At 48.7% G+C, this 26163-nt stretch overlaps 1 protein-coding gene across 1 annotated transcript in view; it reads right to left on the bottom strand.

Moving 5' to 3' along the window:
* Positions 1 to 11202: 11202 nt before the first annotated feature.
* The window catches only part of CUL9 (cullin 9), a 36340-nt gene continuing 21379 nt past the window's right edge, over positions 11203 to 26163 (bottom strand). Inside the window, 19 exon segments of the mRNA XM_072857200.1 lie at positions 11203 to 12176; positions 13171 to 13265; positions 13458 to 13591; positions 13943 to 14060; positions 15358 to 15468; positions 15955 to 16029; positions 16252 to 16345; positions 17260 to 17423; positions 17513 to 17677; positions 21873 to 22013; positions 22327 to 22690; positions 22769 to 23028; positions 23108 to 23310; positions 23740 to 23857; positions 24037 to 24182; positions 24336 to 24501; positions 24600 to 24810; positions 25157 to 25314; positions 25662 to 25844. Of these exon segments, the coding sequence (XP_072713301.1) occupies positions 11978 to 12176; positions 13171 to 13265; positions 13458 to 13591; positions 13943 to 14060; positions 15358 to 15468; positions 15955 to 16029; positions 16252 to 16345; positions 17260 to 17423; positions 17513 to 17677; positions 21873 to 22013; positions 22327 to 22690; positions 22769 to 23028; positions 23108 to 23310; positions 23740 to 23857; positions 24037 to 24182; positions 24336 to 24501; positions 24600 to 24810; positions 25157 to 25314; positions 25662 to 25844 (3105 nt within the window). The 3' untranslated portion in view covers positions 11203 to 11977.

The raw sequence follows: 26163 nt of genomic DNA, 5'->3' as shown, positions 1-26163 counted from the left end.
ACCCATCTCAGGAAAGGAGTGTTCATCATGTGTCATTTGGGCTGCCAAGTGTAGGCTAGGGTCATCACCAGTTTTTCAGTTGTGACCATTTTTGTCTGTAAGCAGTAGCTGACAGTTTTCTCTTTTGGACCTAGGCCCTGATTGAGGTGAGGGTGATGGTGAGGTAGTAGAGCAAGCGCAGAATATCAGTGTTGGTGGGGCAGTGAAGGAGCTGCCAAGAGAAGGTGAGGGCCATCAACAGCTTTCTGTCTTTGCTGCTTCTGTGTGGGAGCCCCAGGTCCTGGGTGTCCGTTTTGGAGCTGGGCTTTGGTGAGGTTGAAGGTTAGGTGGCAGAGCAAGTGCACAGTGCCAGTGTTGGTGGGCTGTGAAGGGCCTGCCAAGGAAAACTGAGAGCTGCAACAACTTTCAGTCCTACACCTTTAGTGTGGGATCCCTTGCTGGAGGGTTTCTGTTTTGAACCAGGTCCCTGGCTAGGTAGGTAAGGCAGAGTGTTATGTTGTAGAGCAAGCGCAGAGCGCTAGTGTTGGGAGGCTGTGAAGGCGTTGCCAAGGGAAGGTGAGGGCTGCCTACAGCTTTCAGTCCTGGCCACTTCTGTGTGGGAGCCCTCGCTGCAGGTTTTTTGTATTTTGGACCTGGGTCTGGTGAGATCAGTCTAAGTCTGAGCATACAGAATCACAGAATCGTACAGGTTGAAAAAGACCTTTAAGATCATTGAGTCCAACCATAAATCTAACACGACCAAGTCCACCACTACACCATGTCCCTAAACACCTCATCCAAATGTCTTTTAAATACTTCCAGGGATGGCGACTCAACCACTTCCCTGGGCAGCCTGTTCCAGTGCTTGATAACCCTTTCAGTGAAGTAAAATTTCCTAACATCCAGTCTAAACCTCCCCTGGCGCAACTTGAGGCCATTTCCTCTCGTCCTATGGCTTGTTACCTGGGAGAAGAGACCAACACCCACCTCACTACAACCTCCTTTCAGGTAGTTGTAGAGAGCAATAAGGTCTCCCCTGAGCCTCCTTTTCTGCAGGCTAAACAACCCCAGTTCCCTCAGCTGCTCCTCATAAGACTTGCGCTCCAGACCCTTCACCAGCTTTGCTGCTCTTGTTTGGACACACTCCAGCACCTCAATGTCTCTCTTGTAGTGAGGAGCCCAAAACTGAACATAGTATTCGAGGTGCGGCCTCACCAGTGCCGAGTACAGGGGGACAATCACTTCCCTAGTCCTGCTGGCCACACTATTTTTGATACAAGCCAGGATGCCATTGGCTTTCTTGGCCACCTGGGCACACTGCTGGCTCATATTCAGGTGTCTGTCAACCAGCACCCCCAGGTCCTTTTCTGCCAGGCAGCTTTCCAGCCACTCTTCCCCAAGCCTGTAGCGTTGCATGGGATTGTGGCCTAATTCTGGTCCTCAAGGATTAGCTAATGAGACTGTTGGAGTATATGGAGAATCCATCTTAACACTGATGCACTTTCTTTTACATTTGGTTATGGTGTGCCCACGCACTCTTACTTATGCTGCTATATATGCTGTGAATGTTTGCAGGACTTAATTTCTTACTTTCATACTTCCTCTAAAATCCTAAACACCACCAGTAACTTTCACCCAAATATTCACCATGTTGTTAACACACATTTTATTTACACTTTTTTTCATATATCATCAGCACTGGAATCACATTAATAAATTAAATACACATTTTGTACACAAACATACACAGTGCACCAGAACTTAAAGAAACTGCCCTACACATGCACAAACAACCAACAATCAACAAACAACATAAAACCAAACAACAAACAAGGAAAAAAAAACAAGCAACAAACAAACAACTCAAAGCAAACAAGAAACAACTGTTCTTGTAGCACTGAAGTATCCATGGCACTGAAGCTGCCAAGATGGTCGCCACACACGCCCAAGGACAAAAGACATAGTCCTAACCTTTAATTCTTCCTAGACATATACAGGCAAGTGTCATGGTTTAAACCCAGTCGGCAACTAAGCACCACACAGCCTCTTGCTCACCCTCCTCCCCCACCCCTGGTGGGATGGGGGAGAGAATCAGGAAAAAAAAAAGTAAAACCCATGGGTTGAGATAAAGACAGTTTAATAGGACAGAAGAGGAAGAGAAAACAATAGTAATAATAATAATAAGAGAATGTACAAAACAAGTGATGCACAATGCAATTGCTCACCACCCGCCGACCGACGCCCAGCCAGTCCCTAAGCAGTGATTGCTGCCCCCCGGCCACCTCCCCCCCCAGTTTATATACTGAGCATGACGTCATATGGTATGGAATAGCCCTTTGGCCAGTTTGGGTCAGCTGTCCTGGCTGTGCCCCCTCCCAGCTTCTTGTGCACCTGGCAGAGCATGGGAAGCTGAAGACTCCTTGACTAGTATAAGCACTACTTAGCAACAACTAAAACATCAGTGTGTTATCAATGTTATTCTCATACTCAGTCCAAAACACAGCACTATACCAGTTACTAGGAAGAAAATTAACTATATCCCAGCCGAAACCAGGACAGCAAGTATCTGCAGCACAGTGTAAATGCCCTTGTTCGCCTTGTTAAGGCAAAAGGAGCGGGCACCAGGCACGCCCAAGTCGTAGCCCAAGACACCTTGCTTAGCCACACCCCCACGGGCACTCAGCAGTAACTAACATCCAGCAGTACGTGAAAACTTGACTTACAGCGGCACCTAGAGTTGGTAAACCTCGAGCCAGCCACCGCGGTCACAGAAGAGACCCAAATTAACTGCAATCGGCGTAAAGAGTGGTAACGTTATCACAACAACTAAGATCAAAATGTAACTGAGCTGTCGTAAGCCAAAGATGTACCTAAAACCACCCTCAGGGCAATCTTAGCATCCACGATTAATTAAAAGCCACAAAAGCTAAGGCACAAACTGGGATTAGATACCCCACTATGCTTAGCCCTAAATCTTGGTACTTACCCTACTAAAGTACCCGCCCGAGAACTACGAGCACAAACTCTTAAACCTCTGAGGACTAGGCAGTGCCCCAAACCCACATAAGAGGAGCCTGTTTTAGAATTGCTAACAAGCCACGCAACTGTCCTTCACCAAGACAGACTACATACCGCCGTCGACACCTCACCTCCCCTTAGAGCGTAACGGTGAAAATAATAGCCTCAACCCCACTAACAAGACAGGTCAAGGTATAGCTTAGGAGACAGAAGAAATGGGCTACATTTTCTAAAACATAACGCTCACCGAAAGAGATGTGAAATCATCCCTAGAAGGCGGATTAGCAGTAAAGCAGGACAATAGAGCCCCCTTAAGTTGTCCCTGAGGCCGTTGTACATACTGCCCTCCACCCTCCTCAGAAGCTATAAACCCCTATAGCTAATGTGCCCATCAGCTGAAGATGAAGTAAATTGTAACAACATAAGTGTACTGGAAGGTGCACTTAGCATACCAAGACATAGCCGTAACCTGCAGGCCTTCAGCTTACACCTGAAAGATATCTGCTACCCACCAAATCCTCTTGAAGTCCAACTCTAGCCCAGCCAAACCACAACTAGGAATGATCACCAAACTGAACCATTCTTTCCACTTTGCACAGGCAACAGAAAAGACCCTCGACACAATAGAGATTTTTATCGTAAGGGAAAGATGAAATAACAATGAAAACCCAAGCAATAAATAGCAAAGATAAACCCTTATACCTCTCACATCATGATTTGGCAAGAACAGCGAAGAAAAATTAATTCAAGCCTGCCATCCCCAAACCCAAGCAAGCTACTTACAAAGCAGCTGTCACTGAGCGAACCCGTCTCTGTTGCAAAAGAGTGGGATGACTTGTTAGTAGAGGTGAAAAGCCAGTCAAGCTGGGTGATAGCTGGTTGCCTGTGAAATGAGTCTAAGTTCTCTCTTAATTTTCCTCCACAGACATTCAATCTAGCCCCCATACAGTAAATCACAAGCAATTTAAAAGGCATACAGCTCCTTCAAAAAAAGAACACTATCTACCCCAGCAGGTAACTACTCAACTCTTATTCCCCACACTGTAGGCCTTTACACATCCACCAACAAAGAGTGCTCCAAAGCTCCACACCTAAAAGTCCAAAAACAATACAACTCCCTTATCACCAACAGCCAACCTATAATAACAGGAGAATTAATGCTAAAATGAGTAACTAGGGGCCTCCCCCTCTCAAGCGCAAGCTTACATCATTACATTATTAACAGATTGCAACTAATATCTGAAATTTAACAGGATTAGATATTAAACCCACCCTGTTAACCCAACCCAGGAGCGCCCATTAGAAAGATTAAAATCTGTAAAAGGAACTAGGCAAACCCAGGGCCCGACTGTTTACCAAAAACATAGCCTTCAGCTGACCAGCTATTGAAGGTGATGCCTGCCCTAACCCTAACCGTCTCTTACAGATAATCAGTGAACTTGATATTCCCATGAAAAAGTGGGAATATATAGCTAAGATGAGAAGACCCTATGGAACCTAAAAACCAGCATCCACTACACACAAGCTCAAGCCCACCAGGTTCACCATCCCCCCACCCCAAAATGCTGGCCTGCATTTCTTGGTTGAGGTGACCCTGGAGAAAAAGAAATCCTCTAAAAAATAAGACCACACCTCTTAACCAAGAGCAACCCCTCAAACTACTAATAGTGACCAGACCCAATATAGGTGACTAATGGACCAAGCTACCCAGGGATAACAGCACAATCTCCTCCAAGAGCCCATATAGACAAGGAAGTTTACAACCTTGATGTTGGATCAGAACATCCTAAAGGTGCAGCTGTTGTTAAGGGTTCATTCGTTCAATGATTACCAGTCCTACATGAGCTGAGTTCAGACTGGAGCAATCCAGGTTGGTTTCTATCTATGATGAACTTTCCCTAGTACAAAAGGACCAGAAAAGTGAGGCCAATAGTACAAGCATGCCTCCCTCCAAGTAATGGACTCAACTAATCTACCACGAGAGCGCTCATACCATCCCCTGTCCTAGAAAAGGACTGCTACCATGGCAGAGCTCAGCAAACGGAAAAGGCTTAAGCCCTTTACCCAGCGGTTCAAATCCTCTCCCTAGCTTCCCTCTTTCCTCACCCCACCTACTTGTGACCTGACCCTCTATTTTAAAATATCTTATCATATCCCTATCCTATGCTATCCCATTTCTAACTGCTGTAGCCTTCTTAACATTAGTAGAACTAAAAATCCTAAGTTACATACAAGCCCGAAAAAGCCCAAACATTGTAGGCCCCTTTGGATTATTACAGCCAGTAGCAAATGGAGTAAAATTATTCATTAAGGAGCCTATTTGGAAGGTGAATCCGAGCTAGTATCAGGCTTCAATATAGAGTATGCCACAGGACATACCTGTTCTTCCTAGCTGAGCCACAGGACACCCTGTTCTTCCTAGCTTAATATGCAAATATCATACTGATAAGTACACTAACTACTATCCTATTCCTAAATCCAAGTTCACTAACCCTGCCCCCCCAAACTATTTCCAGTGGCCTTGACTACAAAAGTCCTGCTCCTTTCCTCAGGCTTCTTATGAATTTGCGCTTCCTGTCCACGACTGCGCTACAACCAACTCATACAACTCCTCTGAAAAAAGTTCCTGCCACTGACATTAGTGCTATGTCTTTGACGCACCAGTGTACCAATTTGCTATGCAAATTTAGAAAATTTAGAAAAGTGAAATCGAACCAGGACAGAAGAGCTCAAAACTCTTCATACTTCCTTTATATTATTTCCTAGTAGGGTCAGCTAACGAAGCTATCGGGCCCATACCCCGAAAATGATGGTTTAACCCCTTCCCCTACTAATGAACACACATGAAAAATGAATCTCCTTCCTAAGCTTACTCCTAGGAACAACCATCACAATCTCAAGCAACCATTGAATAATAGCCTGAATAGGACTAGAAATTAATACCCTCGCTATCATTCCCCTCATCTCCAAATCCCACCACCCATAAGTCATTGAAGCCACAATCAAGTACTTCCTAGTACAAGCAGCTGCCTCAGCATTAGTCCTCTTTTCAAGCATAACCAATGGTTGAGCCACAGGCCAATGAGACATTACCCAAACTAAGCCACCCAACATCCTCCCTCCTCCTGACAACAGCAATTGCAATAAAACTAGGCCTAGTGCCATTCCATTTCTGATTCCCAGAAGTACTTCAAGGCTCATCCCTAACCACTGCTCTATTACTATCAACAATAATAAAATTCCCCCCAATCACCATTCTTTTCCTAACATCCCCATCCCTTAACCCAACACTACTAACCACCATAGCCATTGCCTCAGCCGCCCTAGGGGGCTGAATAGGACTAAACCAAACCCAAACCCGAAAAATCTTAGCCTTCTCATCCATCTCCCACTTAGGCTGAATAGCCATAATTATTATCTACAGCCCCAAACTCCCTCTACCAACTCTCTACTTATACTTCCTAATAACTGCTACAATATTCCTTGCCCTCAACACAACCAAAGTTCTAAAACTATCAATGATAATAACCTCATGAAAAAAAAAACCCTGTACTAAATATAACCTTAATATTAGTCTTACTCTTCCTAGCAGGCCTTCCCCCACTGACAGGCTTCCTGCCTAAATGGCTCATCATCCAAGAACTAACTAAACAAGAAATAACTGCAACAGCCATAATCATTGCCATACTCTCACTACTAGGATTGTTCTTCTACCTTTGCCTTCAATACTACTCAATCACAATTCCACCATACTCCACAAAAAAAAAACCAACTAACCATAAATCTAAACCTACCACTAACCAAAATCCTAACCACTAAAGATCCTTTACCTTTACCTACCCCTTACCTTTACCTTAATGACTATAACCCCTAAACTCTAACACTAAACTTAACCCTAATGATTGAAACTCCAACCCTATCCCTAAGCCTAACCATAACCGTAACATTAACCCTAATGACTGTATCCATTTAAAGCTAACCCTAATGCCTAAACCCTAACTCTATCTAAAACTATAACCCTAATCTTAGCCCTAACCCTAACCCCTCACCTGAAACCTAATCATAACCATAACCCCTAACCCTAAGGCCCCTACCCTAACAGCCCTAACCTTAACCCCTCACCTTAAACCTAACCCTCTTACCCTAATCTTAAATTTAACCAAAATGACTGTAAGCCTAATCCTAAACCTACCACCTAACTGTAACCCTATTAACAGTAACACCAGCCCTACCCTAACTGCTAACCCTAAAAACCCTAACCCTAAAGTTAACCCTAACCCTTACCCCTAAACCCTCACCTTAAACCTAACCCTAACCCTTACTCTAACCCTGACTCTAATCCTAAATTTAACCAAAATGACTGTAAACCTAATCCTAACCCTACCACCTAACCCTAACCTCAAACATAACCCTAAATTTAACCCTAATAACAGTAACCCTAACCCTAACCTCAAACCTAACATTAACCCTAATGATCGTAACCCTAAACCTAGGCTGAGAGTGCCTGTTTTGGACCTAGCTCTGTCTAGAATTAGTGTCCGAGTGAGGGATAACACAAACCCTAAACATTAAATCCTAACCCTGACCATAAACCTAACCCTATCTCTAACACTATTCTCTAACCCTAACCCTAATGATCCTTAAACTAAACCATACACGAAGGGACTACAAAGGGAAGGTGAGGGCTTACAAAAGCTATCGGTCCTGGCCACTTTCAGTGTGAGGCCTAGCTGACAGGTGTTCGTTTTGGACCTGGGCTCTAGCTAGGGTTAGTATCTGGGTGAGGGTGATGGATAACCCTAACCCTATCCCTATCCCAAACCATAACACTAACCCTTACCACTTAACCTCACTCTAACCCTTAACACTAATGCTAATCCTAATGGCTGTAACCCTAAACCTAAGGCCCCTAACCCTAAACCCTAACACTAATAGCACCCTAACCCTAAACCTTAACCCTAACCACAACCTAAACCTTACACTAATCCTAACTGTAACGACCCTAATCCCTAACCCAAACTGTAAATTTATTCCTAACCCCTTAACCCTAACTTCCTTGCCAAGAGAGGTGGCATTTTCGATAGCCTAAGCGCCCTGCTGGTACACCAGTGCTGGGCATGGAGTTTTGCGGGAGGGTCCTGAGCTCCACTTGTACAACGGGCTGGGGCACCATGCTTTGCGCATGGCTATGTGCCTTGCCAGTATCATTGGGATTGTCATCCCCAAGGCTCACAGTATCCCGGGACTAAGAGGCATCCCCCAGTCCCACCAGCATGGGGTTGGACATGATGCTGGGTGCTTTGGTGCCTGGGATTATGTAACACAGTCCTCTGTGCAGGGATCCCTGAGGGACCATTTTGGTGATCTCCGAGGAGTGGCTTGTTAAAATCTTGCCAATCCTTCTTTTGAGTTTCTTCAGCCAGTAGAACACACTGTTGATTACATAGTTTGATCCTGGCTTCCTGATCTGCAGGGCAATACCCACTAATACGCGAGAAACTCACTCTCAGCTTGACAGTGCCAGCAGATCTTAACTTGAATTTCCTGTCTACCCTGTGCTAGAAATTCCCTTGTGGGGTAGGATGTTTGCTCTTAATGGTAAGGCACTAATGAACTTCTTGTGGGGAGTGCGCCTATAGCATTCACTCCAGTTGTTACTAATTTTGTCCTTTTCAAAGTTGGCAATTCCATGGCCCTGACACAGCAACCTAGTCCAATGCAAAAATTCTTCCTTCCTCCAGTCACTAGGTCTCAGAAAGATGACATTTGGAGCAGAAATCTTCTGGGGGCAGGGGGGGGAAGAAGGAGGGAAGAAAAGGAAAACTAGGAAATAAAGGGGAAATGTGGAAAGGGAAAACATGGAAAGGGGAAACACTGGAAGGAAGAAGGAATTAAAAAATGAATGAAGGAAGGAAGTAAACTGAGGACAGAGGGAAATAAGGAAGGGAGAAAGGGGAGAGGAAAGAAGCAAGGCAGGAAGGTGAGGGGAAGGGGAAAGGGAAGGGAAGATGGATGGAATGAAAGGAAGGAAGGAAGGAAGGTAGAAGAAAGAAGGCAGGCAGGAGAGGAGGAATTAAGGAAGGAAAACAGGCAGGCAGGTAGTGAGGAAGGCGAGAAGGAAGGAGAGCAGTTCAGGCAAGTAGAGAGGAACGCAAAAATTATCAAGGAAGGAAGGAAGTGTTGAGGAAAGTAATGAGAGAAGAAAGAAGACGCTAATTAAGGAAAGAAGTCAGGAAGGCAGGGAAGTGGGCAAGGAGGAATAGTGGAAAGCAGGAAGTCAAGAAGGCAGGAGTGCAGGAAAAGGGAATTGAAGTATGTAAGTATGTAAAGTGAGGACAGAGGGCAATAAAGGAGGAAGTAGGAAGGAAAGTAGAAAGAAATGAAGGAATAAAGGAAGGATAGAAGGAAAAACGAAAGGAAGAAGGAAGGAAGTGCAGTGAGGATGGAGGGAAGTAAGGAATGGAGGAAGGGGAAGGGAAGAAGGAAGGAAGGAGTGGGAAGGGAGGGGGAAGGAAGGAATGCAAAAGAAGGAAGGAATGCAAAAGAAGGAAGGAAGGTGGGCAGGTAGCACATCTGTGGATATTGTACATATCTTTGCAAGTTATGTGGAAACTCATTTGACTGTAAATAAATTATATTTATGGCTTGTCATGATCTAGGGAAATGGATGCTCATGGAATTAATGGAGGTAGGGATAGTAGGTAGGGAATAAAAGGGAACTTGGTAATCACGCTGCATAATCTTATCTGCCAACAAAATCAACCGGCTTTACCCAGGTGGACAGGCCACCTTACTTAGCCCGGAAAATGAATGTGTAATTTATGTGTGATCAATAAACAGCCAAATGCCTCATCATCCAATTAGTGATGTGCATGAATGGATGAATGGGATTCTCACTGTCCCTACCTACTATCCCACAGCCAAGAGAACAGGCTTGGCAGAATCAGGGAAAGAAGACCCTATAGAGCATGACTCTAGTCTGGCGCTGTGAAGAGACATCAGAGGTGTAGAATAAATGAGAGACCCCGCGGTTGTGCAACTCTGGCCATGGTCCAGTGGCCAGTGAAATACTACCGATCATTTTTTCCACTTACCTAGTGCAGTGTGTGGGGGGGTGAGCCCCAAAGGGATCTCACTTCTGATGCCAAGTGCCTGGCACAACCTGCTCCAGGGACAGTGTCAGGTGGGGAGTTTGACTGGGGCAGTACACCTGTCAAACCATAACACAGGTGTCTAAGGCGAGCTCAGGGAGGACAGAAACCTTCCACAGAGCAGAAGATCAAGGCTTGATCTTGATTTTCAGTACAAATATCCGTGAAAGCAGGGCCTCACGATCCTTCTGAATTTTGGGGTATTAAGCAGGCATCCAGGAGACAGTGGATGAGGAACTCCAGGCATCTAGGATGTTCTGCTCTGTCCCCCAACAATCTGGGGAATTCAGGCTGTTCCTGCAAGCACTGGTCACACTGGGGAAGATGAGGCTGTCTGGGCATCCCCACCACATCTCTCCCCCTAGTGGCCCTGAGGAGAGGGCCCAGAGAGGTGTCACGCTCTGGTTGTGGGGCAGGGAACCCATTTGCCACATAGGGGACGCAGGGCTGGGACTTCCACCTTGACAGACTCTGGGGTTCAGCCTTCTGGCTGAACCCCATGCAGGAGTAGGAGCAAGGGGTTCGGGGGGAGTGGAAAAATCAGTCCTCTCTCCCTGGTCTGCCCCAGGCAGTTGTCCCCTGCCCAGCATCCCCTAAAAACCCCACATCCCTCCTAGATGATACCCAAGGCCTGAGAAGAGCCCCGTATCTCCAAAGCAATCCCACAAACCTCCACATCACCCCTCAAGCCCCAACAGCAGTCCCACATCTGTTTCCTGCTGGGCACCACATGTTACCACCTTCATCAACATGCAAGCATTCTGTCTTGCACCTGCTCTCAGAAACACCAGCCCCATCACTCTCCGTGGTCTGGTCCCCTGCCCTCTTTCCCATCCCTCCCCATACCTCTTACTGTTCCCCAAACTGCCCAGGAAGGAAAAGCCACTTTGCAGGGCAGACCGCGTGGCCTGGGTGAGGATACCAAACCCACACCAATTTCACAAATAACTCCTGGGATGAGCACATCCAGGTCACATCCTCCTCACGCAAGAATGTCCTGCTCTCCCTTCACACCCATGTTCCCCATAGACAACAAGGAGGCTTGTGCTAGAAGAAAACTGTTTCTTTTTTAAACAGAACTTTTTTCAACCCTTGTTCCTCAGGGTTTTCTTTTTTGCAAAGATAAAGTATTATCTGAACAACCTCTGCGCATATATATATCTCATATATATGTGTGTGTGTGCGTGCATACATTTATACACTTAAAAACAGTCCTGCAAACTTGTGCCACTCATAGCAGCCCATCCTGCTTCATAGCAGAGAAGACAACTCCTCCAACAAACAGCAAAAAAGCTGTCCCCCTCAACTACAGGAATGCACTGAACCACATCCATCTGTGGCTCTGGAGGGAATCCCACCAGCTCCAGATGGGAGGCTTTGACTTGACTGCTTTACAGTGTTTCTAGACACTGGCTGGATTAGACAGTGCCATGCTAGCACACATGCCACACTCACCTATGCCCAGTCCTTGGGGAGAGCATGCCCAAGGACACTGAACACTCCTTTAACAGGTGGCAAGCAGTCCTCACTTTGCAGCTGGACTGTGACTTTCTAACTCAATTAGATACCTATGGACAGAAATGGAGACAATGGAGAAAGGCGAGGAGATGTCTTTCTGAGAGACGTGGCCACAGTATCACAGCCCATCTGTCCAGAGCAATGTTTCTGCATATTAAAGGGGAGTCACTGAGCAAGTAGCCCCCAGAGGAAATGTCTCTTTGTTCTGCTTGAGAGCTTCTCACTGTCTTTGAGGAAAGACACTAATACAAACTGGTTGAGACAGAGTAGAGGCAGAGGTCCAGGCTGGCAGGCTGGGTGACAGCCCACTTCTAGTCATAGGCATCATCATCATCAAAGTAGGAGTCACAATCAAGGTTATCTGACTCCTCATCGAACAGAAAGTTGTCTTCATCAAGGTCGTCATCGTCATCATAGTCTTCCTGCCACTGCGGTTCATACTCCTCATCTTCAACCTCTTTGCCACCTTCATCTGTGTTGGGGGAGCCACACAAGATGGTACGTTTTGGCCTATTGAGGAGGAGAGCATCAGAGCAGAGCCCTGGCTGTGAGCAGCAACCACAACCCAGCCCCACACCACCCTTGTCCTCCCTACTACCATCACCTCAGCATCCCCATCCAAAGTCATGCCTCAAGGACACAGCAGCCATGCAGGTGCACCTAGGAAAAGGTGATTAAATGGCCTTATCCATGCATGCAGCACAGGGCTGTGTCAGAGCGCCACGTGTGACTGGGCCAACAAGCTGCAGTCTGCTACCAGCTCTGGTGTCTCAGCCTCATTCCAAGGAGACCAGAAACCCTGCTCTGAAACAGAGTGTCTCTTGACTCAGTTGTCATTCTTTCTTGCAACACTCGGCACCCTGTTTAGCTCCTGGAAACACAGCAGCTGTCAGAGGGGATTGGTCACACTGGGATAGCAGATGCCAGTTGTGTTTCTTTGTTTAAACAGTGTGTCGTACAGGAATGGACTTTGTTACGAACCCAGCACCTTCCAATCATACTTAACACCTACCAGCTCAGTATTCTAGGACAGGGAAACAACAAACCATCCATTTCACCTCTCAACACACTATTTTACAGCTGTGTCATCCCTTCTCAATTCCCTTCTTAAAATAAATGTCAGGCCCTTCCACCTCCCCCCATGTATGTTATTGTTCTTGCTTCTCTCATCTAGACACCTCCTAGATGTCTGATAGACCTCTGAAGAAAGAACGTGACACTCTACAGAAACTCAAGAGAGTCCAGGGAGAGCAACTTCCATAAATTGGGTCTGCCAGTAATGGAGCTTTCTTGACCATAGCTGCATAGCAAGCGGAGGTTTTGCTGGTCTCCCTACACCACCACGTCACTTACATTGTTATCTCAAACCACAACACAGGATGCAAGTAATCAGTATCTGTTATTAACTCTTTTGTATGTCAGCAAGCACAGGAGAAAACTCTAGTCACCTGCTTTTTGCCTGCACTCACCCACCTTTCCTTGTTACCGCGCTACAAAAACTCACCCTATACAGGCAGGGGATGAAGTAGGCACATTTGAGAGTTTCACCTTTCTCTGACCAGGATCTGCCAAAGTCTGGAGCCCAACGTGGAAATCCTGCTAGCATGGAAGAACAACCAGAAGAGAGGCACAATATGCGATTTGAGGTATATTTTGTGCTGCAAACCCTTTCCCTACATACACACAGCACTGAGAGGCTATCCCCTCAGCTGATCAAGCCCCTTTCTAGCTTTGCCCAAGATCAAACTAGACCAGAGCAAGACAAGCCACTAACAGGCATATGGACTTCACCTGTGTGGAGTGCCAGAGAATTGCAAAGAGACGCTCCTTGATCTGGTGTACCAATTCCAAACCAGCACTGAAATGCTCTGCTTTCAGGAGCTGAAGAGAAGAGGCCAGGTCCTGGTACTGCAGCAGGGTTTCCTCTGCAATTCAAGGCCAACAAAGTCACGCTCCTTCCCACACTCTTAAGCAGAGACTGAGTCCCTTGGCTCTGATTATGAAGCCAGTCACAGCTACTTAGGTCTCCTATGCACATACATTCCTCTTTCAGAAGGGAACATGTTGCTCCTTACTGCATCACTCTCCACCAGCAGCCAAACTGCTTCAGTGGACTTCCCAGAAATGACACCAAGAAGGCAAAAGTGGGCTGGGAGAAGCAAGAGAGCCCAGCTGGGTGCTGGTGTGTATGCTATTGCCCCTCTACAGAGCTGCCACCCTTTGAACCAGACAGCTGGGAATGCTAGTCTCTACTTTGGAGAGGCTGGGGGACTTACCCAGAAGGATCTGCAGAGCATTAGTATGCAGCTCTAGGCTCTCAGTCTGCTGTTCCACAATATCAATGCTCTCAGTGTCCTGGTTATAGTAGCTGTACACACAGGAGTAGGCCAGCACCTGGAGCAGTACAGATCATGCTGTAAGCATTCATATTCAGAGTGGGCAAGAACAGAGTAGCATCAAACCCTTCCAGACTTCATTACATATCAGTGGCTGAGAGAATCCTGGCAGTGCTTCTGGTCTGTGGCAATAGCCCAGTGAACCATTATGCCAAGTGACAGCAGTGCCAGGCTACCTAGAGCTACTTGTAGAACTGGAAATGAATGTGTAATTATTTTGTACTGAAGTCTGAAATAACTGATTGTTCCCACCTGCAATCCATCACAAGAACACAGATTGTAAATGCTTAACAAGTGTGACTGACCAGCAGGCAGCGAGTCAACAGCCAGCACACAGAATCTACACATTGCTGGGCAGCCCAGGTTGAACTCAAGTGGCAATGAACTGAGAGAACTGAGCCTAAAGGGAAGCAGACATGCTGCTATACAGCACCAAGAGCCCACAACAAAGGCATTTCTACAAGTGACAAACTCCTATTATGAATTAATAACCCTTAAAGCCATCCAGGCACCCAGCAGGAAACAAGATCACTGTTTTGATTTAAAGAAATGGGCCAGAAAAGCCATCAGCAGCAAGCTACAGTGATATGTAACCTGGCAAACACAGGGGCTACCATACTGAAAAGACAAAACAGGGTCAGACACCCTTGTTCCACATGCCTCTCTCAAAATCAGGTCTGCCTGCACAAACAAGGTATATATTGCAAAGGCAAGACTGCAAAGGCAATTCCCACCTCCTTCCTATGTTTCAGGGGACAGAAGACATTGCAGGCCTATGCTGTCACAGGCTTACTGCACACATCCAGTGGCTGCACTGCAAATCCTTCATAATGTGGCTATCAGGGCATGCAGTAGGTAACTCAGTGCTCCCAACACACCTATGGCTCGTGAAACGAAGTTAAGAAAGAAAAATCATAACATGAGCATCAAGAGGGACTTCCTAACTGTAACACAGCATCAGGAGAGCTTTCAAAAGGTAAGTACCATCACTGGGGCATTTCAAATTAGAATGAACCAAACCCAGTATATGAAAACCCTAAATATAGATCCTTGTGTTGATTCCATGGTGTCAACTTGAGCTAAGCTCCAAATCCTATGACCTGACTGTGAGGAACACTGCAGACAGAGCCCAACTCAGAGCAAGGGAAAGGCAGACAGGAGCTCTTCCCCTGTCCTCATGCTATTCCTCCCCTCAAGCTTTTTCTGTCTCCCCTTGTTTGGAGTACAGCAAGGCTGGCGTTTCCTCACTTTAAGAAAGGCATAAAACGCACCAATAGAATAGAATCCAGCCTTACCTTCCGTGCCTGTTCTAGCACTTTGCAGGCATCAAGAACAAAGGTCAAAGTCCTAATTTTTGGCATCTCACTGATGGAATAAACCCTGTTCCTCAGACTTATAGCAAATTCCTGCAATAACCACAGGAGACAGAAAAAAAGTTTATGTCAAGCTCCACAAGATCAAAAAAATAGCACCTTCCACAGAGATAATTGCTAAGTATCCTGAAGTGCCATCCCAGACAATGCAGGCAGCAGGAGAGCATTTACTGCATCCAGCTATGACATCTCTACTGTGCCATCACTTCAACCTTTTACAGTATCTCATCTCTACACAGAGTTCAGCCTTCAGTCACCATTGCTTCCAAGTACTGCATCAGTTTGAGTACGTGAACACAAGTTAGGTGTTCAGTTTCCACAACAGGCTTGGTAGAAGAAAGCAGGCCAAGAACTACCCATTACGCCAGAGCAAGGGTGAAATGACCAGGTGTCCCCACCTGGATCCGAAGCCTGATTCTCAGCTTCAGGTGAAATACATTGAGACACAATAGTAATTGTCCTGCTCACCAGGGCTAAGGCAACAGAGTCAGCATCTGCAAAGGCAGGAGGAGGCCTTACCTTTGCATGATGATGAAAGGTGCATCTCTCATTGTAATCCTGAAAACGCTTCTCCTGCCAAGCTGCTTTACTAACCTGAAAGGAAAGGTAGAAGTAACCTGTAGCAACTTCCCTCAAGTACTAGGGTTGCCTGGAAATGGCTACCACACATACAGACTTTGACAATACTATCAATATTACTGGCAAGTGCACAAAGTCCAGAGTAAAGGCCACAAGTGGAGATCCTCACCCTCTCTCTGAGAGACCAGGTGCATCTGAACACAAGCATGAATCACTGGGATATAGCAATCCACTCACCATAGCGGAGCAGTTGTAATAATCCTTATGAGTCGGCCGCCAGGGCTTGAGGCAACGCCAACAGAAGCCATGATTACACTTTGCACACGTCATACTGCATGGTAAGAGAAGAACAATGGGAATCACTCAGTCCTAAAAGCCACTTGCAGGCAGTTCCTCCCAGTGCTCCCCTATATCATAGGGCTGGAGCGCGTGACCCAGTCATGCCCATTCACTCAGTATTCATACAGCATTTCCCTGCATGTATTTTTTAAAGCCTTTGCTGGAAGCAGATAATACTTAAAACCAGTCATTGTACCTCCAAAAACGAGCTGGGTAAATTGGCAGCAAGATCTCACAGTACGAACTTACCAAGTACTTGAAGGGTGAACTAAGCATTCCACAGTTTGAACCAAGATCCACATGAGTACCTCACCTCTTCCCTCAGTAATGCAGTACTCCACAGTGCAGAAAGGCACTGCACAGCCCTAGGGCTACACACAACACATGGGGACAAATCACAGCTGGGCACTAAGGGCTGTGCCAGTGAAAGAAAGAAACAAATGGCAACTCCTAAGCCCTGGCTTCAAAGCTGGAGGTAACCCCCCTATCGTGTAAAAAGCTGCCAGAGATCCAAGCCAATTCAAAAGAGGCAGTTAAAAGAAAATTGCTTAAAGTTACAGGAATAGGTGAACATGAAAGGAAACATGATGCTGAGATATCCACTCCCCTAACCTGTATCTCTGTATGTCTACAGCAGATTCTGAGAGCAGACAAGAGTGCGCTACAAAAAGGTGCTGCAAAATGAGTTGTGGTTCTACTACAGAGCTATCAATGGATTTAACTCTGAATGCTGGGGAACATTTTGCTTTTCCTAGGAATTAAAGGCAATCACTCATTCCTCTGAAACTATAAAACAGACCTGCTATAACTTTTACTCCACAGCCAAAAAAAAAAAAAGCACAATGGACCTAACTGTATGTCTTTGCCCTCTCCTGTCTCCAGTAGCAAAGAAAAATGGATACTCACTGCAGGCACCCCTCATTTTTCTCTATCTGAGCCTGGCAGCTTGGGCAGTGCTTCGAAATGAGCTTAGCCAGATGTTTGCTTTGGGCTTCACTTGTCATTCCCTCATAATACCCATCGTCATCCACCCACTGAGACATGTGGCTGCAGCTGGCAGGATAATGGGCCTGAAAGAGAGAGCCAGTCAACCACACAAAAGCAAAATGGTGCGTGCCAAACCCAAGACAGTATTGCCTATGATTCAGCTCAGCCTCACCTCTGGGAAGTTGCAGTTGAAGCAGGATATCCAGGAGCACTTGGAACAGGCTGCCCCATAACCAAGTCCATTCTTAAGGAGGATCTGATCACAGCCCTGAGGGTTGGTGCACCATGTCAGGTTGGAGCAACACTCAACATAGCCTCTAAGGAGGGCTTTTTCATACTGTAATAAGAAGCCAGGAAAGGAGATTTAAGGCAGAGAAGCTGCATGGTTAGGCTTTACAACTGGGGTCTGGTGCTTCTGGGCTCTTCATCTGACTGAACAACTGTTCACAACAAAACAGCACTAAGTTAGTTTACTCTTTCATTCCCTTTGTGTAAATTCCCCACCCCTTGTGTCATATCTGGAGGCTGTTTCATATAATCACAGAATAGCTGAGGTTGGAAGGCACATGTGGAGATACAAACTAGTCCAACCCCTCCAGCTCAAAAGCAGGGTTGCTCAGGACCATGTCCAGTTGGGTTTTGAGCATATGCAAGGATAAAGACTACAAGCCTCTCTGCCCAACCTGTTCCAATGTCCTATTACCCTTACTGTTTAAAAAAAAAAAGTATTCTTATGTTTAAATGGAATTCTTTGTATTTAAATTAGTGCTCACTGCCTCTTGTCCTTTCACTGGATATCACCAAGAAGAATCTAGCTCCTTAATCCCATTTGTGTATTACACATGTTGATAAGATCCACCTGAGCCTTCTCTTCTCCATGCTAAACAAACCCAGCTCTCTCAGCTTCTCGTAGAGGTGTTCCAAAATCTAAATCATCTTTGTGGCCTTTTGCTGGATTCTCCCTAGTATGTCCATGTCTTTCTTGTGCTGGTGAGCCCAGAAATGGACATAGTATTCCAGATGTGGTCTCACCAGCACTGGGTAGAGGGGAAGTATCACCTTCCCCAGCCTGCTGTCAATGCTCTTCCTAATTCAACCTAAGATGCTAGTGGATGTTCTTAGCCACAAGGGCACACTGTTGGCTTATGTTCAACTTGTTGTCCACCATGATTCCATTTTTGTTTTCTGCAGGGCTGCTTTCCAGATGGTTGGCCCCCAGCACATACTGTTGCATTGGGTTATTCCACCCCAGGAGCAGGACTTGGCATTTCCCTTTGTTGAACTTAATGATATTCTTGTTTGCCAAGTTCTCTAGTCTGTTGAGGTCCCTCTGAATGGCAGCACAACTGTCTGGAGCATCAACCAGACCTCCCATCTATAAATTTGCTCAAGGTGCACCTGGTCCCATCATCCACGTCATCAATGAAGGTGTTAAACAATGTTAACCTTAGTATCAACCTCTGGGTTACACCACTAGTGACTGGCCTCCAGCTGAGCTTTCTGCCATTGATCATAACCCTTTGAGCTCAGCAGGCCATCTCACTGTCCACTCATCCAGCTTGCACTTCATCAGTTTTATTCTATGAGGATGTTGTGGATGATGGTGTAGAAAGCCTTACTAAAGCTGAGATAAATTAACATCTCCCGTCGTCCACCAAGCCAATCATCTCAACATAGAAAGCTATCAGGTGCTCTTTTTAACTTTTTCTGATTTTAAGTTCCTCAGCAGACTTTTGCTTAGTTACATGATGTGCAAAGGGGAAGGAGGTTCGCTTTGCCCACAGCCTCTAGACATTACTGCAGAGGACAAGGCAAATTGGTTATCAATAAGGGACTGTTCAGGCAGGGACCCAGGGATGCAACTACACTGCATGTAGTAGCTTAGTTTTCTATGCTCGGTTACTGTAGTGTAGGGACTGTGCAAACATACACAAAGCTAGAGGAAGTTCAGAAGAAATCCTGTAGTCTTCACAGCCTTCCTGCAGAGACTTTTGCATAACTAGAGAGCTACTCTAAAGCCACCAGGCACAGAAAGGACAATACAGGTCACAACAAGCACTAGAGAGAAAAGGTGCAAGCCCTGAGCACTGAAGGGCTCACACGAGGCTCTCATTCATTTCTCTCTCTCGTGTATTCTCTCTTGTTCATTCTCTCTCTCGGGCAACCTAAACCAGAGAGTGTGCACTGACTGGCTGCAAGGATGTCAGCCTGTGTTATGGCAAAATGCCTGGTGGAGGCAAAGTCTCAACAAAGCCACTTCATTCTTCTCAAAGAGAGTCAACATCTGTGTCTGTTGTCATCCTGTTGATAAGCGATGTGATCGTTTCTGCCCAGACACCAGTACCCAGAGAGATAAATGGGTACTTGAGTCAGTAGACAGCACCAAATCACAGCCTTCACAGAGGCTGAATTTCACAACATCTGATGTCTGGAGTTTTGCTTTATCTTGTTTTCTTGATGAGGAGGAGACAGAGATGCAACTGCTGAAGTGGATCTAGGGTTCCTACTCGAACCATAAGAGAAAGAGCTGCTCTCAGGAAGACTAAAAGGAGGGGGAACAAGCATCCAATTAAGGTCTGGGAAGAAAACTAGCCAGGTACAATCAAGAAGTTGCCAAGTACCACATGACACTGACCAACAGATTTTAGAAGAACCTTTGCACATGCTGAAGTTAATCCAGGTATAGAGCCTATGGCAAGATTCCCAGCAAAGAATCCCTGGGGGCAGAATGGAAGACCACTTCTGAAGAACAGACTCTCAAGGAACTTGAGGGAAACAAGGTTGAAAGAAAACCTCTTTCAGAAACATGACAGGATTTATGTTTTGTAGAAATACAGCATTAAAAGTTTAAATTCAAATATTCTTGTATTAGCAAGAGTGCAACCAGCACGCAAGGGAAGGGATTTCTCACAGCTATTTGGCACTGGTGACACAATTGGATACTGGGAACAGTTTGGGCTCCCAAGTACAAGACAGACATTAACAGACTAGAGAAAATGTCATCCACAGGCCACCAAGACAGTCAGGGGCTGGAGCACAGAATGTATGAGGGGAGGTTAAGAGAGCTGGCTTTGTTCAGCATGGGGAGAAGGCAGCAGAAGGGGATCTTACCACTGCCTAAAGCTACCTAAATGTAAGATGCAGAGAAGACTGAACCTGGAGCAGTGTGTTTTAACTTCAGCATTAGATCTTCACACAATAATCTGGCTATTTTGAGCACAAGGTTGGACCAGAGACCTCTACAGATTATTGCAACCTAAATTATTCTATGACTGTATGTGTGACTCTGCATGAGGCATTAACGCTCCAGCCATACCACTTACTGAGCAAACAGGGAAACAGATAACATTTCAGTGAGAGCATCAGAGCAACTTGTTAAAATTGGCTGCAATTTATGTTGATCTGCAATAATATTCTTTTTTTATAAAATAGCCATAGCAACAGGATATTAAATCCTGCTCTCAGACAGGTGTGACTACAGGATTTGCAAAGCCAGTAAGAATTAACTGCACAGATACATGCACTAGATACAAGATACAACATACAACAAGATACAAAAGATACATCGAAGGAAATGCTTGTCTGTAGCCTTGCCCATTTTGGTTGCCAGTTTGCAAGCTTAAAGAAAAATTATAAGATAGAGCAGTCTTTATGAGTACTGTTCGTTTCTCCTTATGACTGTTCACACAGGATCATAATGACAGTAATGAGCTGGAAAAGGAAGAGAATATTTTTGGAGAAACAATTGCTGGTGGAGACCTGTCAAACAACAGAGCAGTGGAAAACAGATGAGACACCTGTTCTGTCCAGCAATTAACAAAAAGAGTCTGTCATGCAACAGTCACAGCTCTGCTGTTAGGTGAGGAAGGCATTCAGCTCTAAGTAATAACTAAAAACTGAAAGAATAGGCAGAAAAAGTAGCTTCTGCCTCAGAACAAGCAGCTCCTGCTGCTCCCTGCTAACTGAGGACTAAGGTGAGCAGCACTCAGGAAGCCTGGTTTAGAGATGTCTGTAGACCCACACAGACTTAATTAGAGTGAAGATTAAGTCTGATGTGGTAACTCTGTCATCTTCACAAAAACCTGAGGTGCTCAAAGCCAGAGACTGATGGAAGAGAAAGGACGTTGGGGTCACTGATGCAGTGATAAAATGAAATTGCTAAAATGTTTTCTCTTCTTTGTCCTAGATTTTACAATTGCTTCCAGCACACCAGTGGAGGATACTTGTCATGAGTTGCTACCACAGCTCTCACCCGGTCCTCAACTAAGGATGCACCTGAAATGTTGTTTGCTGGAGACACGTTTAGAGGAAATATCACTGTGGTCTTTTGCTGATGTTATGCTTTCCTGAATAGCTGGTATTGACCATGATTAGAGAAAACAGACACCACTGGGCAGAAATCTGGTCTGCCTCAATTATCACACTGCCAGTCTTAGTAATGGGAAGGGGAAAATCAGCAGCAAGATTATCTGCTAGTGCTGACCAAAATGAAACAGAGCTTGGACACCCAGTAACCACCTCTCCTACTTCACCTTGGCTATAATCTCCTCGGAGGAAACAATGGAACAAATGAAGGCTGTAGTTGGCTGTGCATGGCACTCAGATATGGGACAGGTGCAACTGACAACCATGTTCTGTTCAATGCGAGTCGTGAGATACTCACTCCAACAGGGCTGTGAAGGCAAAAGAGGAGAGATGAGAGCTAAAGAGGAGCTGCACCTCCTGGGTCATGTGACCCTGGAAGCCCCCCCCCCCCTCCCCCGGAGAGGGTGCACAAAACCCCCACAAACCATTGATAAGTACTCAAAAGCACAAAAGCAGGAACAGACTAATCAGGAGCTGAAGGATCACAACAAAGGGAGCTGAGAAAAGAGAATGTATGACCTCTGTGAAAATTACATGGTAACAGCTTCAGACAAAGCCAACCAACTAGGCAGCAGCAATTCCCTACCAAGTTACAGGAGCCAAAGACCGCAGGACCTTCACCTTGCAACAGTAGTGCATGCAGCAGAGGGTTGGTGGCTTCTCAGTGGGACACAGCTGGTTCACACAGACTGGGCAGTGGGTTCCTGGGCTTGGGGGGGGCTGGGCATCCTGCACTTGCAGCCCCGAGGAGATGAGCAGGGCCTCACGGTTCTCCACATAGTACTGGATCAGGAAATCCACATTCCACCTGCAGTGCATGAGGAGGTGCCGAGCAACATCATCTGGGATGCTCAAAGTATCCTGGACCTGTTGTACTGTCTGGTTCATGAGCAGCTTCGCCTCCTCTGGACTAAGTGTGTGCCCCATTGGCACCTGCAGCATTGCCATGAGAAACTCTTCTGACCTGCCTATGCCAGGATTCAACCTGGCATGGAGAAACGTGTCATGTCCATACAGGGTGGAGATGCACACCCCTCCAACACCTGGTGACATGCATTCCTACCAATATAGGCAGTCTATGCTGTCCTCATCCGGAGATGCCTCTGGTGGCCTGCTCTGGAAAACCATCTGTGCCTGGCCCCCAAGAGGTGTTGTGGGCTCAGCAGAGATGTATTCCAAGACATGAGGCCTCTCCTCCTGGCGCCGGAGATAGCCCTGGTTCAGCAGGTGCAGGACACAGGACAGCACATCCACGCTGTGGCAGCAGAAGCTCAGGAACTGCAGCCCTGGACTCAACTCACCCTTCTGACAGGCATCAATCACCTACAGCAGCAAGGGAACCCCACACTGCAGTGTGCCACAGCATCCAGGTGGCCCCTCTCTCCCCTCAAGCCCTCCATACCCTAAACACCAGGTTGTCAATGTGGAGCTGCTTCTCCACCTTGAGGATGCGGGTGATGAGGCAGCAGAGGATGTTCCTCTTCCTTTCCAGGGCGCTGAGCTCAGCCCTCTCCGCCCGCAGGTACCTCTGCCGGGGCAGCAGCCTCAGGTGGCGGCCAGAGGCATGGGCCAGGGCTGCCTGGTTCAGCCGCAGTGCACCTGGAGCTAGCACCCGGCCCAGGGTCAGCCAAGCCCCGAGCTGGGCCCTGAAGGAGCCCCAGGACACACGTGGGGCTGTTGGACCCAACCCTGGGCCTCCCACTGCTGCCCGCACAGCTGTCAGCCCCATCCCTGACCCCACACACGGCCCCAAGCAACAGCCACACGCACAACCCCACACACAGACCTGAGACCCAGCCACCCACGCTGACCCACACCCCATGCACGGCCCCAAGCCCTAGCCCCACACAGCACCCCCAGCCCTACACACAGCCTCAGGCCCCAACTTGACACACAGACCTGCGCCCCGGGCACTCACAGGCAGACTCACCCCAACCCACTTGTTTCCCCTACACGCTCATGCAACCCCTACCCCAGCACCCACTTGGGGCTTAGACCAGCACCTCCCCAGGGATGCCCCAGCCCCACACTCACCTCCCGGCATGCAGCTCCACACCAGGACGCCCTCGCTGTGGGTCAGCGGTGTCAGCGCGTGGTGCACCAGGTCAGCAGGGAGCCCCGTAGCCTGCAGCAGGGCCTCCACAGCCACCTCCTGCAGGAGGGCACGGGGAGGGAGTGGCCAGCCAAGACCCACCAGCCACATGCCCAGCCAAACAAGGCGGGGGCCTGTGCCCCAGACACCACTGGAGATGCCACCGGAAGGGAGGACATGGCCCTGCTACACTCCAGCATCCGCTGCCTCCCTCACCCTCCCGCAACCCCAGCTCCTACCTCAGCGCTGTTGAAGCACAGCAGGATGTACATCTGCAGCGTGGACACGTGGAGGACGCAGTCTCCAAACTGCAGTTCAGCATGGCCCAGCCACGTCCACTGCAACCGCCGGGGCTTCGTGCACTCCCAGCCCAGCTGGCTCTGGCCTGCCAGAGACAGCATCAGCGCAAGGGCTGGGGGCCAGCCCTGACGGGCGCTCCCAGCACACCCCAGCACTCCTGACACTTCTGGCTGAGCCGCTGCGGAGGGCCTGGGCCCCAGCGAGACCACCCACGCACGCCCACTGCCGCGACACTCACTCCGCCTGCAGAAGTCGGCAAACTCATCCAGGGGAGAGCTCAGGTCCGCCGAGAAAAACCTCCCAGGTTCATCCATGTAGCAGGACGGGGAAACGGGCCAGCAGCGCGGGGCCAAGGCCAGCACCTTCACCTCCGGCACATCCGCCACCGACGCCATCCCCAGTGCCTGGGCACATGGACACGACAGCGGCTCAGGACAGGCCCCAGGATCCCCGTGAGGAACGCGGGCGGCCCCCAGCCTCCTCACCCCACCTGCACGCTCACCTCGTCCAGGCCCATGTCTAGCTCCAGCAGCCGCTTGTCCTGCTCCTGCAGCTGGAAGAGGTAAAACTGCTGCTGGAGCTCCTCCGACTCAGCCAAGTTGCTCAGCATCTCTTGGGGGAAGCGGCTGGGGAAGCACAGCCCGATCTGGTCCACAATGGCTCCTTCCAGCCAAGACGGCCCTTGCGCCAGGAGCCGGTCCCCCAGGTAGTGCCTGCCACAGCCACCAGCGTCAGGTCAGGGGCTGGCCTGAGCCCCGTGGCCATCAGCCACCCGCCAGGAGACAGAGACGGCCCCGGCCCTGGCCTCACCCCAAGGCGCACGGGCCCGGCAGCACCTGTCTCCCCTCCCTGTCGCCAGCAGCGAATGTGCCTCCGCAGACTGGCAGCGCCCATGGGCCCTCACAGCCTTTCCCTCCACACGCCGGAGCCGGGAAAAGCAAAGCAGGAGCACCGCTGCCATGCCAGGCCAGGCTCAGCCACGGCCTCAGCACCTCCCGCGCCACGCCACGCCACGCCGCACCAGGCCCTCTGGTCCCGTGGAGACATGGCACCCCTCACCGGTAGAAGTGCTCGAAGGTGTGGGCGAGCTCCAGGCCACTGAAGACGACGAAGGGCTCCAGGATCTGCTGCAGCCGCTGCAGCGGCCCTGCGCTGCCCACAGCCCCATGGAGCTCCTGGATCTGCCCATCAAGGTAGCGGGCAAACTGTTCACTCACCTGCAGAGGGACAGGGCTGGCTGTGGAGGGGGCTCACCAGGTGGCTGCAGGGCCAGGCTGGGGGAACGCCCCTGGGGGGAGCAGCTGGGAAACCCTGGGGCTCTCAGGCAGGGGCCGAGGGTGCCCAGGCACCAGGCCGAGACAGAAGGGCACCGGGGTTGGGGCCGCGCCGTGACAAGCGTCACGCACCTGCAGTTGGGCACCATCCAGGACCACCGCAGGGCAGGGCTCCATGGCTCGGTGGGGGACCAGGACGTGGCCCACCCGGAGCTCGCCCCCGAGGCCAGGGCAGCCTCCCCAGCCTGCGCCCGGGGCCCTGGTGCCGGTGCCACGCTCTCTCGACTCACGTGCAGGGTGGTAAGGAAGGAGAGCTGAAGCAAAGCCCCAGCGAAGCCCTGGCCCAGGGCCAGCACAAAGGCAGCCTGCTGCCCAAAGAGCTCCTCTGTGGCACCGCGCAGGCGCTGGTACAGCCCGCAGTATCGCTCCACAAGGTCCGGCGCCTGCCCTGCCGCCTCCAGGAACCGCTGCACCTGTGGGACGCAGCACGAGAGGGGTGAGCCTCACAGCGGGACGTGCCCCGCGGCCCACGGGCACATCCGCAGCCCCAGCCTCGCTCTGCCGACACCAACTGCCCGGGCCCTGGCCAGGGGCCGAATAGAGGCCCCAGGGCTGAGTACAGGCCCCGGTGCTGCCGCGGGATACCGAGAGCTTGCGGAGCGGCGGGAGCGCAGCCCCGAGGGCTGGGCAGGGGCAGCGGGGGCAGGACAGAAGCGCAGCAGCAGCCCAGCAGGAAGTAAGTAGCCCGACACTGTACCGGTCTCCCAGCCTGCAGCACCAGCCTGGGCACAG

The sequence above is a fragment of the Ciconia boyciana genome, chromosome 3 (genome assembly GCF_034638445.1).
Source record: "Ciconia boyciana chromosome 3, ASM3463844v1, whole genome shotgun sequence".
NCBI lineage: Eukaryota > Metazoa > Chordata > Aves > Ciconiiformes > Ciconiidae > Ciconia > Ciconia boyciana.
Note: the sequence above shows the minus strand (reverse complement) of the source record. Positions and strands in the feature narration are given on the sequence as shown.